At 40.0% G+C, this 16,497-nt stretch overlaps 1 protein-coding gene across 1 annotated transcript in view; it reads right to left on the minus strand.

Moving 5' to 3' along the window:
- The window catches only part of Marf1 (meiosis regulator and mRNA stability factor 1-like protein), a 45,691-nt gene that overhangs the window by 25,138 nt on the left and 4,056 nt on the right, over positions 1–16,497 (minus strand). The window contains exons 3-4 of the mRNA XM_065225196.1: positions 5,742–6,236; positions 5,001–5,676 (exon numbers count right to left, since the gene is read on the minus strand). Coding sequence (XP_065081268.1) covers positions 5,001–5,676; positions 5,742–6,236 — 1,171 coding nt within the window. The remainder of the gene's footprint in view (positions 1–5,000; positions 5,677–5,741; positions 6,237–16,497) is intronic.

A 16,497-nucleotide genomic window follows, 5' to 3' on the forward strand; every position in this document is an offset into this window, starting at 1 on the left:
GCGAAAATATTTTCCAGTTCCTATGCTTCACGGTGAAAATTTCCACCCTCATCACTCTTTTGAGGGTTCCACTATTCACCGCCAGAGGTTGAAACAATCGTTTAGTTTCTATTGGATTCGCCTATTGCCTCTGGACAACCAGCGCACAACAGTGTAGAAAAGAAAAACTACGTGTTCTGTTCAGGGTTACTTCCACTCACTTCGCTATAAAAATGTTTTTTTGGAATTACGGAATCATTGGATGCTATTATGAAAGGTAGGTATTTGACACATAAAACCTGTCAGTTTAACTTTCAGTGCGTCACAATCAGTGAATTTATGACTCGTGAGCGTGAGCAGAGTGAGCGCTCACGAATCGTAAAATCGCTGATTGTGACGCACTGAAAGCAATAATGACAGGTACGCCCACGTAAACCAACAACATCATCGGGTGGGGGAAACTATCCCCTTTCCGATAATTGTATTGGTTTGCGTGGGCGTACTTCGGTTGCCGTGTAAAGGTCCTTACAACTTTTGCTTACACAAATTTTTGTGCCGTTATCAACTGTTACGCCTGATATAGTAACACTTGTAGAAGGCTGATTTTGGCTCCGCAAAGTGTCACACACGACTGAGCCTAGTAGATAAACGAATTAGTTAAAAAGGCTGATAATACGAGCAACGAGATAGAGATCTTTTGTAATGATAACACACTTAGCGTAGATTACACAAACATTCGTATTCTTTTGGTAGCGGCGGGTTTGGTGCTCGGTTGTTCTTTGTCGTGATTGGGGAATTCTGATATAAGTTTGATGGCGCGCTTGGTGAAACCATAGTCATAGAGCCCATAGCGGTGTATGGCACAAAGAGCAACTGTACCCGGCGGCGGTGTAAGAAAAGAGAATTTTGATTGTACATTTTCTGATAATTCGGGGAAAAATATTGTCGGAACTGGAGAACCGCGAAATACATGCAAAAATTGCCAAAAACTACCAAAATTTAAAAAAAAATCTATTTTCAAACCGCTAAATCTCTAAAACGGTGTGACTTAGCAAAATTTTATGTAAGTTCTTTTGTATTGTACACTTTCAATATATCAAGTCGAAAAAATAATTGAACCAAGTTTTGCAAATTCTCCATATTTTTTTTTTCAAAATGTTTCAAATGTTCTATACAACATTGTCCAAGGTACAAAACCGATTGGACAAACATTTTTCGAGTAACAGTTTTCTGAAGATTTGTTTAACATTTTTTTGTAGGCCATAATTAAGGCTCGATTTTAAAAGGTGATCTGAAGATGCAAAATGACATTTTTGGTCATAAGCAACGTTTCTCAAATTTTCGATTTGCTGTATAGGAAAAGGGATTAACATTACAGATTTAACCAAATCTGCAATTTGGTGTATGCACAACATGTGTAAAGATCCAATGAACCAAACGTGAACAATGACTTTAAACGTCAATGATGCTGATATCGGTTTACCAGAATGAGTTTTAATCCGTGAACAATTGACGTTCATTGCCATTATTTACATATAGCTGATTGACTTTTTTCACATGTTGCGATTGAATTCAGTAGTCCTAAAATAAAAGTAATGCAAACAGTAGTTTTGAAACTTCTCACTTCATATCAAAATACCCATACACAGAATTAGCACCCAACAAACAATTCAGAGTAACAAATAAGCATATATATTGAATAAATGCTTTATAATAGTGTAATGCTGAATAAAACGGGTTGTCAAATTATGTGCTGAAAAAAACTCATTGAGATCAATAGATGCGCCTTTATTCCATTGTTTGCTCAGATTTGATTAATATACTTTCTAAAAACTATACAAACGATGATTGTCTAAGTTGTCTTACTTTGACGCTGTTTTCAGTTGTTTTAATAACATGCTTTATTTTACGTCTAATAATTGTTTTCTAGCTCCTTTATTAGATTCCATTGCATTGCTTAACAATATTGCTGTGTAAAGGTGAATTGCATGCTTTGTAAATGCTTTTCAAACGGAGTATTCATTCATTATTCCACACCGTGTTTCAGGCTAACAACAAAACGAAATTGGTAGCATAGTGGTTGCCGTTTCCGTTTGCCAAGTAGAAGGTCGCGAGTTCAATCCCATTCTTAACCCTTTTTTTTATTTTTTTTTCTTTATTAAAGAGGCTTTCAGCCTTAAGCTGGTTCGTCTCCCCCCTCCTCCTTTTTTATTTATTTTCTACACCTAATTAATTTAAATCGAAAACATAGATCGTATCACTCACCACAACCAATTCATCAATCTATCGAAAAGAATAGCCCAGCATCCTTTCCATCGAAATTAGAGAGATGGAGAGGTAACATTGGTCTCATGTAAAACAACTATGAATGAATTTGAAATCATCAGTTCTTTAGATTTAAGTAAGTGTTTTAGAAATAGTTACCATATTAAAAAAAATGAAATTCGTAATCCTCTCAAACCTTTCCCCATCCTTAAATTGTAAAACTCACTAACCTCGAGACGACCGCGAGTAATCGGTTAAACCCACTTAACTCTAGTTTTAAGATTCTTATTGTAGAAGAAAAAGAATATATCGGCTCTGTAAAGTTTATTCGACTGAGCCTGTAAAAACTATGAATGAATTAAACATTCTCACATCTCCTTGAATTAGCTAGACTGGGAGTGCTGATAGGTATTCAGCTTTTATTGATTATTTAGCTACCCATATAAGGTATTCTAGGATAGCTCAGATGGCAAGGTAAGCGGCTGGTGATTGGAAGGTCATGGTTCGAATCCCATCTAACGACATGTTGTTTGTGTGTTGTATGCAATAAATTTTCTAGTATCTGTGTGTGGTGGGTTGGTGTGTGCTTCGACAGAAATAATGACGCAACAATCACTAAAGAGAACAATCCTGCTCTGTGCCGTTCTTATTTTCGGATTAATTATTCTGTATGCTATAGTTGAATAATCGTTTTATAACTGTATAATGGTGTCTAATTAAACATTATTTCACATGAGAATCAAGCGTCTATATACTCCTTTATACCATCGATATTTAAGGATGTAATGATGTCTAATAATCACTTAATAATCAAACATTTGATCGAATAAGCTCTGTTACAAATCTTATAAGCCGAATAATAGCTTCTCGATATACCTTATTCAACACCAAATATTGCGATGTTGTGGTTGAATAAATTCTCCAGATTTGTGTGAACAAAGCCTGAACAGAAGTTGTTATTAAAAAGTAGTACACCTATTATTATGCATGCAGTTGAATAAAATCGAAAAGAAGTCGTTTCATCAAAAGGCAATTGTTTATTGGGCATGGCATCAAAGGTATCGAACATTTATTTAAATAAGCATACAATAGCTTCGGAACGTCGATCAATAAATTAAACAATTAAAGAACCACTCACGACTGACGACGTTGAAGTTTTTCTTGCGTTGAGCCAGCATTCGTTCGTGTAAATTTAAGTTTTCCCACACCGAAAAAAAAGTGTGCTCGCATAATTTTGAGTACACGCATGTAAAATTGTTTATCATCAAGTAATATTGTGAGGTTTATGATAGAAAATTGCAATAATATGACCGCTTCTTTTGTGTGCGTCTTGTGAAACGTAAAATTAAGTAAATTTACGAATTACGTAAAATTTTATGCTATATTTCGATAAATTTCTTAGTTGTACTATATTCCAAACAATTGCTGGATAACCTCCCCGTAAAATGGCATATTGCATGACATATTTCACATTAATGCTTTGGATAAATAAACGTTGAAAATTACCTCCATTTTCGTTACCTGCCACATTTTCAATTTCTTAATGTGACCTCCGGTATAGTAAAAAAAATGTAGTCCTAAGTCAAAATAATCAATAAAGTTGCTCTGATTTCTCAAATATTTTCATGAGAATTACACATCGTAACATCGAATGCCATTTTCTCAGCGCAACGCATTTTTTTAAACTGGACAGATATGCAATTTAGGGCAATTCCAGCTTCCTGATGACGTTTCAAAAGTCTGATACTCCTAAAAACATTTTCAAAGAGTAAAGCAATCATGTTCTGGAAATAAAATTATCCTTGCACATTGCGTTTTTATTCTTGAACGTGATCAACGTACGGACAATCTTACACACTTAGAAAAATTCTGGTTAATTTAGGTGCTCTGAGACTGACATATACGAGTGTCAAATTTGACATAAAATTGAGCCATAACAGACGCAACAATCCAGCTCAATCAACCGTACTTTTCAACGAGTAACGAATTTTTCAGTCTCGGAGCTATGTTACATGAAATGATTGTTTACGTCTCATCCTCTATGTCAAAGATGGATTCCGTCACGTGTAAAATAAGTTATTTCTAGGTGTGCAGATTACAATCTATAATCTAGTTCTAAACAAACCTTTGCCTGTAACTGTTTAAAAACATCACACATTTTGCTGCTACTTTTGATATACGGCCCAGCATACATAGCAGTTTTCACATTGGCAAAAAAGTGAACAAAGATAAATACCCAAAAATCCATATCCCCCATTAATTAATGTCTTTCATGCACCCCTGGTTACTTGAGATTTGGAGAGAATTATCACTGCCGATGGTGTTGTTGGTTTATTACGACAAGCTACGGTTCGCGAGAAAAGAGTATTCAAAGTTTTGTCTGCAAAAGCTGATCCACCTAGGACGTGGGACACTTTGCTGAATGTATTAAAATATGTTTGGATATTTTTATTTTCTTGACCAAGGCTTAAAAACACAAGTATCCGTAGAACAAACATTGTTCAGTACGAAAAACTCTATCTTTTATCAATATTTTTTATTGATATTCAGTAATATTAAATTAATATTAATATTAATATTAATTATGATGATATATTCAAATATATCTAAGTTTTTTTGCCCGTTGCATCTACCCTTTTGTATTGTTGGTCGAAAAACAATTTAAATATTATTTTACCGTACACCGATGAATGGAATAATAAGTAGGTATTGCGTTTACGCGCTAAATACTCAAGCAGCATATATAATCCACTCACCATCGTTGTCCTTCGTCGAGTTGATCTCATGGTCCAACCAGGTCAGTACCTTGATACCAAAGTTGTTGTTCATGATCTGCACTCCCCGGATGCAGCATAACAGATGCTCCAACGGAACTCCGCTCTCATTCTGCACAACTTTGATTTGTAGTTCATTCTCGATACAATACAGAATGCTGGCCACCGGAATGTCATCCTTGTGAGTCTTCAGCAACGAATAGATAACCGACTGCAGCTGGCTGATGCTCATCATCACATTCGGCAGGGGTTCAATCTCCTGCTCGGCCCATCCTTTCTCCTTCTCCTGCTTGAAGTGATAGATGCAGTACGGAACACTATGCTGGGACGATTCAACCAGCGGATTGCTCTGCAACGAGTTGATCACGTCAGGCTGCAGGTTAATGTACTTCTCTTCGTTCTTGTCCAAGGTGATGGAGCATACGTCCGGCATGCGGTACAGATCCAGGACGCTGATCGAAGATTTGAACCGGGATTGAAACAGTTCACGAAATTTGTTGATCGGTAGACAGTAGAAAGGGACATCCTTGAGAAGGCCGGCCACTTGGCAACGCAGTGCCGACGATTCGGCCGATGATGGGTCTTTGATGTAGGAAACGACCATGCGTTTGTGACCGATCTTCTTGCGGTGCAAATTGGCGACGACTAGTTTGGCGAACTGTTAATGAGAGAAGATATGGATTTATTAACGGTAGTTCCATTGACCCCGAGTATAAGACATACATGTGCAGACGGAACCTTGACCTTCGCCAGCGAAGGGCTCTCGATGGTCAACGACAAGACAGGCGTGATTGATTTGAGCTGACATAGCAAGTACTGGTGCATCTTGTGTTCATCAATCGTCGGATCCAGATTGCTAATCTGCAACACGACCATCTCCTTCTGATCTACGGTTGATGATTGCATGTTACCGTATGAATAGCCGTAGATGCTTCCGGTACCGCTGCTGCTGCTACTGCTGCACTGACTAATGTTGCTAGAGCTTCCGGAGTTATTGGAGCCGTAGAACGTCGTGTTCTTGCAAGAATCCGAACTGCTGCTGTTCAGAGACGAGTTCAGAGACCTGTTGGCCACGCCGTTGTTGCTTCCGTAGTTGACATTAGTGGGCTGCTGAAGGAAATGGTTGCTCTGATTGGATTGATTTTGGTGCCGATTCGGGTAGGGCGTGAAACGTTGCTTCTGGTAGAAATTTCCGTACATCTGGGGAACGTACGGCGTCTGAAAGGTACCGGAAATAGTGAAACGTGATAGAATGTGTGAATGATTAATTTAACATGCTATTATTGTTGTATATTGTGTGGCAAGCACAGTTATCCACTACGCCCAAAGAAGACGAGAAATGGTCCTTTCCAAAAGTGTGCATTAGGGTGTGTCTACTTTACAACTCCCTGCTCCCCACTGCTTTTTCGATATGTAGTGAGGTCCCATTCAACTATGCCAAATTTGGTTTGATTATGATTTGGATTTGGGGGAGAGGTTTAAAGTTTGTATGGGGCAATGGAAAGAGGAACAAAATTTTAATTTCCCTCAATATTAAAAAAAATCGATTTTCACCAAGCCTGAAACTTAGATTGGGAAAAGTATGCAGAACAACTTTTGTGAAGATCGCAAAGCTATTTGACTTCTGCGTAAATAGTGAATGTCCTTTTATTTTTGGTTAATAGCTCCGTACAGTGTAGGTAAGCACGAAGCACTTGGCCTAAAGAAAAAAATAATAATAATAACGTTTTGCATAGAAGCTGATTCAATTTACGATTTTCGACAAAGTTATTCTTTATAGTTTTCATAATCTAAGTCTCAGATTTGGCACAAGTCAGCAATTCTCAAATTATTTTTTTCCAAAAGAACAATGCAAAATTTCCGCCATATTGAGAAAAAGTAAGTTGAAATTTGACAGATTGTTTTTTAAACTGTTTTGAAACAATACGTTTAACAAAACTATTTTTGCCGTAGTCAGTGAATCATAACGGTGAAATTTCAGCAGGAATGGTAAAATCACACTTTTATTTTGAGTTACGGGTTACATTATGGAAAAAAACACATACGTTGTTTTGACTAGTCAACTTGTTCCTCGGGCATGTTACATTGGACGATTTTTCACAATTACCCTGCAATAGATTACATAACAGCGGAATAATGACCCGTACCCTTACTTATAACCTTAGCTTGGTTCTGCATACCCCACCTTTAGAAAATGAGCACCAATTCTAGGCAGACTAAATTACCCAACTAACAATTAAGCACCTATCATTCTGAACAGAACTTTGGGTGGTTTGTAGCACATACAATGCTAGAAGAGCAATAGTTTGTTTCATTGTCTGAGATTTTACAATTTATCCTGGTGTAAATCTTAATTTTGTTTTTGTTTTCTAGTGCTGTATCTCTCAAATATGTTCAAGTCTCAGAATATCATAAATTATATTTGTCTATTTTTAAATTCCCGAATCTTAGCACTGTGTCAATATTTTTGTTATCTCAGGTATCAATAAGGTCAGGTTTTCTCTGATCTTCTATATATTTCTAAGTATTAAATTGAGAATCTATGGCAAAAGGTCGAAGGACAAACAGTTGAAGGGACAAGAGGTCGAATTATGAAAAAAAACCAATAGGATAAAAGGTTGGAAGCACAAAACGTCAAAGGGACAAAAGGTCGCAAGGACAAATGGTAAAAGGGACAAAAGGTCGAATCATGAAACAAAAAACCAATAGGACAAAGCGTCGAAGGGACAAAAGAACGAAACGACAAAAGGTCTAAGGGACAAAAAGTTGAAGAGACAAAAGGTCGAATCATCAACATACAAATAGGGCAAAAGGTCGAAGGGACAAATTATCTATCAAATAACTGATCATGTTTGAAAGAAGGAGTCAACTCTGATTGCCAAAATTGCCAGAAATTGTTTTCCTTGTAATGTCTTACAGTTTCAACTTTTTTTTTTCTTTTGACCTTTATTACTTTTGACCAAGGGGTGGTCACTCTACACACTTATTTTGCCCCAACTTTTTTCTCAGTGTGCCTCACGTGTGCCGCAGCTGTGCGAATTCATCGATGTCAGTTACAATGATGAATGAATCATGAAACTGACTGTCGGTTGGCTGATCAACGAAGTGGTGAAGCGTTACGGAACATGGTAAACGACCACTGATAAAACTACTACGATCAGAGCCTTTGTATGGACACCGATCCCCTTACGACCTTTTGTGTGGCTCGGATTCCATAATCAATTCGTACCTCATAGAGTTCTAAAAGCTGAATTCCGATTAGTTCTACGAGAATTATCGCAAACATCGCGATATGGAAATGCTTACCGAACTGCTCCAATTGCTGGGCACCATGAAAAACAACGGTCTCTTTAACCTTCACCGGAACTTTTTCTCCGCCAAGTCTATACATATTCTGTTACAAGCGCTGGATTACCAGGGTCGTATCCGAGCTAAACCTATCCTTCAACCAACTCACCGATGTCGACTTTCAGGAGCTCATCTTCAAGCCCAACAACTGACCAATCAACATCTTAAAAGTCCACTTAACCTACTTCGGCTGTGATTTCAACATTCCCTTCACTTCCTTCTTCAGGGTCACGCTCTCTCCACTCACTAATCCCATTCCGAATCGGCACCAGTAGCAGTCCCTTCATGGTCATCTTTTCAATCAGCTTTCGGAACGGTGGTATCAAACTGTTCTGAAACACCACAGCCTTCCGCACCAGATCCTTGAATAGTTCGATCATCTTGAGTGGAGGTTCTCCAATCTCAAAGTTTTCCGATAGCGACTCCAGCACCATCCGTAAGAATTCCAATATCACTCCCAAAATACAGTTTTACTTGGAAACGGTCGTCGCCTTGATAACTTTGCTCATCCCGCAAGCATACCGTAAGCGTTGACTTTTAACCGGTTTTTAGCTAATGTTTTGAAAATATGTGCGCTGTGAGGAATCCATGGCAGAACTTCGCCGGAAATGCACGGTTGAAGTTATTAAATCAAAATTTCGATTGTGTCAACCACAATGATTAACATTTTGACACATGCACAGAGCAGGCGCAGATATAGTACAGTGTTGCCAGTAACTTTAAATATAATGAAAATGTCTAACCATGGGTGCCAATGAAAGTGCCCAGGTGTGCCCATCTGTGTTTTTGGCACTCTGTGTGGAGTGACCGACCCCTTGCTTTCGACCTTTTGTCCTTTCGTCCTTTTGTCCGTTCGATCTTGTGTCCTTGGACCTTTTGTCTTACAACCTGAAATTGATGTACCAAAATATTGAATTTTTCCTGATTCTAGAATCAAAAAGTTCTATTCGAATGTCCCTTCGACCTTTTGTCCCGTTGACCATTTGTTGCTTCAACCCTTTGTCCTACTGGTTTTTTATGTCCCTTTGACCATTTGTTGCTTTGACCATTTGTCCTATTGAATTTTGACGTTGGATAACGGGCAACATATTGGGGGTGCAATTTCAAAAAACCAAAACCGACCACGTTATGAAAAGTGGTCAGGTTTTGACAACTTATAACTATTTTAATAGCAGGTGGATTTTAATTGTAAGCAAGCCAATTAATTGGAAATTTTTCTACAAATCTGCTTAATTCAATAGGTCACTATTTAAAATTATACAAATGTTCAACTGTTCCAATGGTAAAAGGTAAAATAGGTTTCATCGAAATGTAAGTATTATTGACAATAATCATAACTAATCCTTTAAATTTGTCGAAGCTCTTAACGGAATCCCTTTATGAAGAGCTTTGGTTTAGGGTTGGTTTATTTCCTTTAAATTCCGCACTTGCAGACTTCATCAGTGCCAAGTACAAAAGTACTCAACACCATTGTTGAGTACTTGACACTGATGAAGTCTGCAAGTAGTAGACGAAATACGCGTATCTTTAAAAGGTAAGCAATTATAACGGAATTTAAAGGAAATAAACCAACCCACTCAAAGCTCTTCATAAATCATAACTAGAGAAATACAAATTTATACTGAATCAACAATATTTATACATGTGCATTCAATCTTGACGACTTCTAACTCTGCATGACAACACCTTTGACTCTTCTTTCTGTTATCCTTCACCTATACATTTACGCTTCTATCACAGACAAACAGACGTAACTCTTTGAAAAACTTGTTCTTGAAAACATAGTATCTCAAAACATATAACCTCAGTAGCGACATCTATCTGGCTTCTCGCGGAAAACAAGCTTGCTCGCTAACTCGTAAACAATATTGCATAAAAGTTCTATAGAATATATAGAAACGTCAAAGTGATCCGATGCCAGCGCTGCGGCGAGTAGTTCGCGGAACTGATAATATTCAAATCAACCGTTAAATGCATGAACGAAGATACACAATGAAGAGTTACGTCTGTTTGCCTGTGCTTCTATGTTTAGAATCAACTTAGCCCTCAATTATCTTCGGTAGATTTTAATCGACTCGCATAAGTGTCTTTTCCATTCTATAGATAACAAGTAGCTCTACCTACTACAAGTCCATCCTTTATCGTTCGTAATACTTAGTATGTATTAATCATGAAACATTGAGATTTATTAGAAGGCTTTATGTTCATTTGGATAAAAGGAAAAGGGTCGTATTTTCAACAACGGGATCTCATTGTAAAACGATATTTTTGTAGACGTTATGTTTCTGATTATCTGATTATTATATTACATATTACTATGTATCAAACATTCAGGGTGAGGAGGGACCATTCGAGCACCCAATTGAAGCGATTTGGATGGGCAGAGTGAAAATGTCAACTCCCTGTTGCTAACATTTCGTGGATAAAAAGCGGGCCCTTCTCCCAATTCATTGGGGGATCTTCCTGTTGAATGGCTCGTTTTCTGACCAATTGTGGCTGATCAAGTTGTTGGAAGGATATTCTTAACTGTCCCAAGGAAATGAATAGGCAAATTGCCTATCAATCCATGCATTCGTTTTTGGTCCTTCATACAGCGATTTGCTGATGACAATCATAGGTTATTAAGCTTGATCAAGTTCAACAGTGAGGAGAGCCCACAACTATCGGATTAGTTTCCGTGCTACAATGAGTGGTAGATCACTATCATCGTCGTCTTCACCATAAATTACATGAAAAAACGTTTTTAAAAAATGTTAAAAATGTTACCAAAAGTTTTTGTTTTGCTATTTTTGTCAGTTTTCAAGCCTCCATAATTTAAAATATTTCAAATGTTTACATTTTCACGAGCTTTAAAAAAAATAAAAAATCGCATAAAGACATTTTGAGATTTTTTAAATTTTTACATGAAATTACTACTGACATTTTGTTGTATATTTTTCCTAGAAAAACATTACTTTCCTCTACAACATTGATTCAGACGTTATTTCGATCAGAAATGCTGGTTACATGCTACAATTTATGAAAAATTACAAAGCCGCTATTTGGAAATTTTAAGTGATACAAAATGGGCTAATTTTTGCAAAAATCTGAATCATTGACCACAACGAATAATTATGCCAAGTTAACGGCGCCGGTGGTGTAGTGGTAAGCGTGATTATCTCTCACCTCAGCAGGCCTGGGTTCAATCCCAGTCGGCGCCGCCGGGATGTTCTGAGGCATAACATCTCTGATCACGCCATCCTTCGGATAGGAAGTAAAGCCGTTGGTCCCCGGTTCATGAGTTGATGGGTCGATAGGTAGGGTCCAGGTGTGGGAGCTGCCTTCCTGGCACGTCGGTAGCATTGATGCTCAGCACGAAAAACAAGATCGACGGAAAAAACAAAAACCAAAGGAAAAAAAAAAAAAAAAAAAAAAAATATGCCAACTTTCATGCAAACAGGAAAAAGTCGAGTTATTTCGATTCATCATTTGGCGTGGAACTGTTCTATTGCAAATATTCCAAATAAGATCTGAGAAGAATTTCTAGAGCGTTCTGATGGTGATTGCAATGACATTCTGAGGGTATTGAATTTTCAGGATAGTTTCATAATAATTTTAGGGCAAATTCCAAGGTGATTCTCAAAATAGTTTTAAGCGTATTTTGAATAGAGATCCTTTCTTAGATTCTTGGAAAGGTGTTGAATTTGGAGGGTACAATTTAAAAAAAAGAAGGTTCATGCAATTCCAGGGATAATTCCAATGGCATTTTGAGAATAACTTATATAATTCTGAGCAGAATATCTAGTCCTCTCTGATGAGATATACATGAGACTGTATAGAGAATTCATGTGGATTTAGCAGGGATGCAAAATATCATGACACTCACTCTACACTCGTCAATGCATCAACCGACTATCGTTGACAGAACGTTTTGTCAAGCAGTGAGAGGTAGAGTCATGACAAACAATAATCACCAGTAATGGTCGCTGATCACAGACAAAACGTAACAATCGCTGCTGATGATGTAAAGCATAACGAAAACAGTGAAGACTTCTGCGGTAAGATGACGAGAAAAAGCGAAACAACAGAAGAAAATGAAAACATTGCCTACACTAAACCAATATGACATATTCCTGCGCTATATGAAAATCCATTGAAAATGATATGGTTGAATATGTGTCAGGTAAATTCTATATGAATATCTGATACATTTACAATGCTTATAATTTGGTAACTTTTATATGATTTTTTTTTTTTTTTTTTTTTTTTTTTTACTAGTAAAATTTGTTTTATTCAGAAAGTTAAAAAATAATTACAATACAATCATTCAAACTTCGTTTTCCAAAGCAAATTCTAATGCGGTTACGTCGATTACATTATTACATTGCATAATAAAGGTGACATATTTAATGAACAATTTGAGTAATTTACATTTTTTGTTTGTGTCTATATTCCTTAATTGGGGCCTCAAGAGTTCGTCAATCGAGAGTCGGCGCCATCCATTGAGTAGAGTTGTTATCTTTCGCTTCAGTAGTCCCCAAGCTGGCTCTACCCTTACGCATTCGCTGAGCTTGTGCTGCAATGTTTCACATGCAGCGTTGCAGTGCAGACAGTTTTCTCCATCGGCTCTGTTCATTCGATACATCAGTTTTCGGTGCTCAAGCTTTCCGTTGACCAACAGAAACAAGGCGCTCCGTTCATTCGAGTTCAGCTTTCGCATGGATATGTTTTTCCAGATTTGGCGCCAGTTCGCTGTTGGATGCTCTCGAGTTACCTTCGGTGCTTCAGTTTGGCCTATGAAATGGTTATGAATGCTATCGGCGGAGAGGTTTTGTTGGATTTGCGGAGGGAATGTTGGGAGACTTGAAAGAATGAGTTTTATACAAGGACAGTCTGCAGGTAGGGTAGGATTTGTCTGGGTAAGAATAGACCTGTAGAAAGGAAGGGAACCGATATCACTCACATGTCGATGAATGAGAAGCGCCTTGCACTTCATGGCTGGTAGCTGGAGTTTTAAGCCACCTGCTTCTCTGCTACGCGCCAGCTGTTGCATTGGAACTCTCGCCGTGATGCCTCTCCATAGGAACGTGCCCATCGTCGCCGTCAGCTTTGCAGTGTGAGCAGCAGTCAGAGTGAGAATGGATGCGAGATACCATATTTTGGAGGTGATGAACGTGTTGAGAAGGGTGACTTTCTGGTTGAGGGTGAGCGTACGGAGCGAGTGGAGATATATCTGCTGAGCGAATTTACTGATGAGAGCATCCCAATTCAGCCTGCCCATGCACCGTATGGAATTTGCGAACGTCACTCCCAGAATGCGAACGGTGTTTTCATTCCGCAGCCACGGTACTGTGAGTGGCATGGTATCAGTGTAGCCTACTGATATCGTTGTAGATTTCTCCAGACTTAGCCTGGCACCAGAGACACGTTCGAAGCGTTGAAATGTCTCTCGTATTTGGTTCATTCTACTCACACATGTGCTGATCACCGACACATCATCGGCATATGCAACCACGAGATCAGGTCCACATATACCCTCGAGCCGCTTGAGCAGAGGGTGTAAATAGAGAGCAAATAAATGCATAGAGAGTGGATCTCCCTGGCGAACCGATCTCTCGATGGGGAAAGCATCCGAGAGATGACCGTTTACCATCAGGCGAGAAGATGACAAATCTCCGATTTTGTTGAGTAGCTGAATGAGGTTCGGATCGAACCCGAGTGAGCACATGTTCCGAAAGAGAAATGCACGATCCACATAGTCGAAAGCGTGACGGAGATCGAAAGATGCTAGCAGACCCCGTTGTTTACATTTGACCAGCTGTGCGATACGATCCTTTAAGGCGAGCGTGGCCTGAAAGATGTTTCGGCTGGAGTTGGAGCATTTTTGACTCTCGCTGAGCACACGGTGGGTTCTCATCACGCTTTCCAGACGCTGCTTGAGGACACGAGAGAGGATTTTATAGTCGAAGTTGAGTAACGAGATCGGCCTGTACGAATGCGCTGTTGGATCGTTTCCCTTCTTTTTTACTAGCACGATCACACCGTCGACGAATTCGGCCGGAAAATTTCCCGAAAGTGCCTCATTTATGACCAGTGTGATTTCTCTCCAGATGACGTCGAACGTTTTGAGATAGAACTCTCGGGGCAGAGAGTCTCCTCCGGGGGATTTGTTCGGGCTGCTCGTCTTGATGGCTGTGAAGATATCGGCCGGAGTAATTTCGTTCATACAGGACTCACTTACCGGATCGTTTTCTGGGATCACCCTCTCACATTCGAATGTGTCCGCTGCTTCCCTTTCCGTCTCACCCGCAGCGTATAGTGATTGGTAGAAACCAAGCATGTGCCGCTCAATTGCGCCGGGGTCGTCGATGAGTTGGTTATCGTTGTCACGCAGCTGTGTGATGGTTGTTCGTTTCCTACGCCTGACACCCAGCTGGAACATCGAGATAGGTTCTCCAGAGATAAAATTCTCGTTGATGCGCATGAAGGATTGTGTGAAGTTTCGCTGAAGGGTCAACATTTTTGCTTTCACACGGTTTATAGTTGACAGCATCGCAGGATTTTGATAGTATCTATCGTACGCTCGTCGTAGTTCTCCATAGAGGCGTTGATGTTCTTGATTGAATTCGTCGAAAGCAGCCTTTGACTTCCAACGGAAAAAGGATTTTATTTTGGGCTTTGCGCACGCTAGCCACCACTGCATCCATGAACCGTAATTCCGCCGCTGGCGGGTCCAGAATTGCCAACGCACTTGAAATTCGTGAATGTTGTCTGGTGTTAATAAATGGGGACGGAGCGACCAAAACCCACGACCTGGCTCGCGCCCTGATTGTGGGAGGCAAATTCGTGCTGTCACGGCTTTATGGTCAGAAAAAGAGCATACATGCACATCAGCTGTTCTTAATTGACTCCGAAGGCTCTGGCTGACGTACATACGGTCTAGACGAGACGACGAGTTGTGTGTGATGTACGTGTAGCCGGGGATGTTTGGACAGAGTTGTTCCCAAACGTCGAGAAGCTGCAGATACTGTACGGATGCGAGAAGAGCGGGGCTGTGATTGTTTCCCGTTGCGTCACGTTGACGTAGGACACAGTTGAAATCACCCGCTACTAGTGTGCGTTCTGTGCCATGGCGGAGGTAGTAAGCAAGAGTATTGGTGAAGAAACGCTCCCTCTCTGCACGGAGTGCGGTACCAGATGGAGCGTACACGTTGCATATTGTTGTGTTTTCCAGTTGTAATGCAATCAACCGTCCGTCTAGGCTTTTTTCGACGTTTGAGAATCGCAGATGCTCCTTCAGCGCTATTGCCGTCCCCCTTCGTGAGTGATCCACATTGCACACAACAGTGTAGCCGGGCAATGTGAGTTGCTCGTTTTCTACTTCTTGAAAGAGTGCGATGTCTATATCCAGCGTGCGTAGAAAGGTTTGTAGTGCGTTGAGTTTTGTCGAGTTGGTGATAGTGTTGATGTTTATCGAGGTGATATTGTAACTGCAGAGAGCCATTATAGTTCGCAGTCTACCTCCTCGCTCGCATCACCGTCATAGTGTTGTCGCTGCTTCTTGCCTGGAGGACGACCACTACGGCGCTTGCTGCTTCCAGAGGCAGATGACCCATCGGATTCGTTACCATCGGTAGTTTGTCGTGTGACCATTCTGCTGACAGAATTTATCAGAGCCGGCGGCGCCATGAGAGTAGCATTTTGCTCGGACTGATTTGTTTTCGCCAGCTTTGACGCAATTGGGTTTTGTTTAGGTGACTTCGGAGCAGCGAGCGTAGGCTGCACGGTCGGTTGTTGGGATGGTGGATTTTTACGTTGTTGGTTCGTCTCAACGGGCTTCGGTCCGAACGGTTTAACGAGAGGCGATTTCTCCTTCGTTGCAGTGGGTTTCGTGGCGTTGGGTTTTGGCGCGGTGGGATTCGGGCCGATGGGGTTCGGGCCGATGGGACTCGGGCCGATGGGTTTCTTTTGCTACATTGGCATACGTCTTCTGCACAAGTAATTTCTTGTTTTGTACACAAGAGATGCCATTGTGGACGAATTCGCCGCAATGACGGCATGTTTGCAGCTGTCCGGAGTAGGTCACATTTGTTGACTGACCGTCGATAGTGACGTAGCTTTCGATGTTACGTTGCAACATCATGCGCACAAT

The sequence above is a fragment of the Ochlerotatus camptorhynchus genome, unplaced genomic scaffold (assembly GCF_037179485.1).
Source record: "Ochlerotatus camptorhynchus isolate MF236.1 unplaced genomic scaffold, CSIRO-AGI_Acam_v1.1 ptg000222l, whole genome shotgun sequence".
Taxonomy (NCBI): domain Eukaryota; kingdom Metazoa; phylum Arthropoda; class Insecta; order Diptera; family Culicidae; genus Ochlerotatus; species Ochlerotatus camptorhynchus.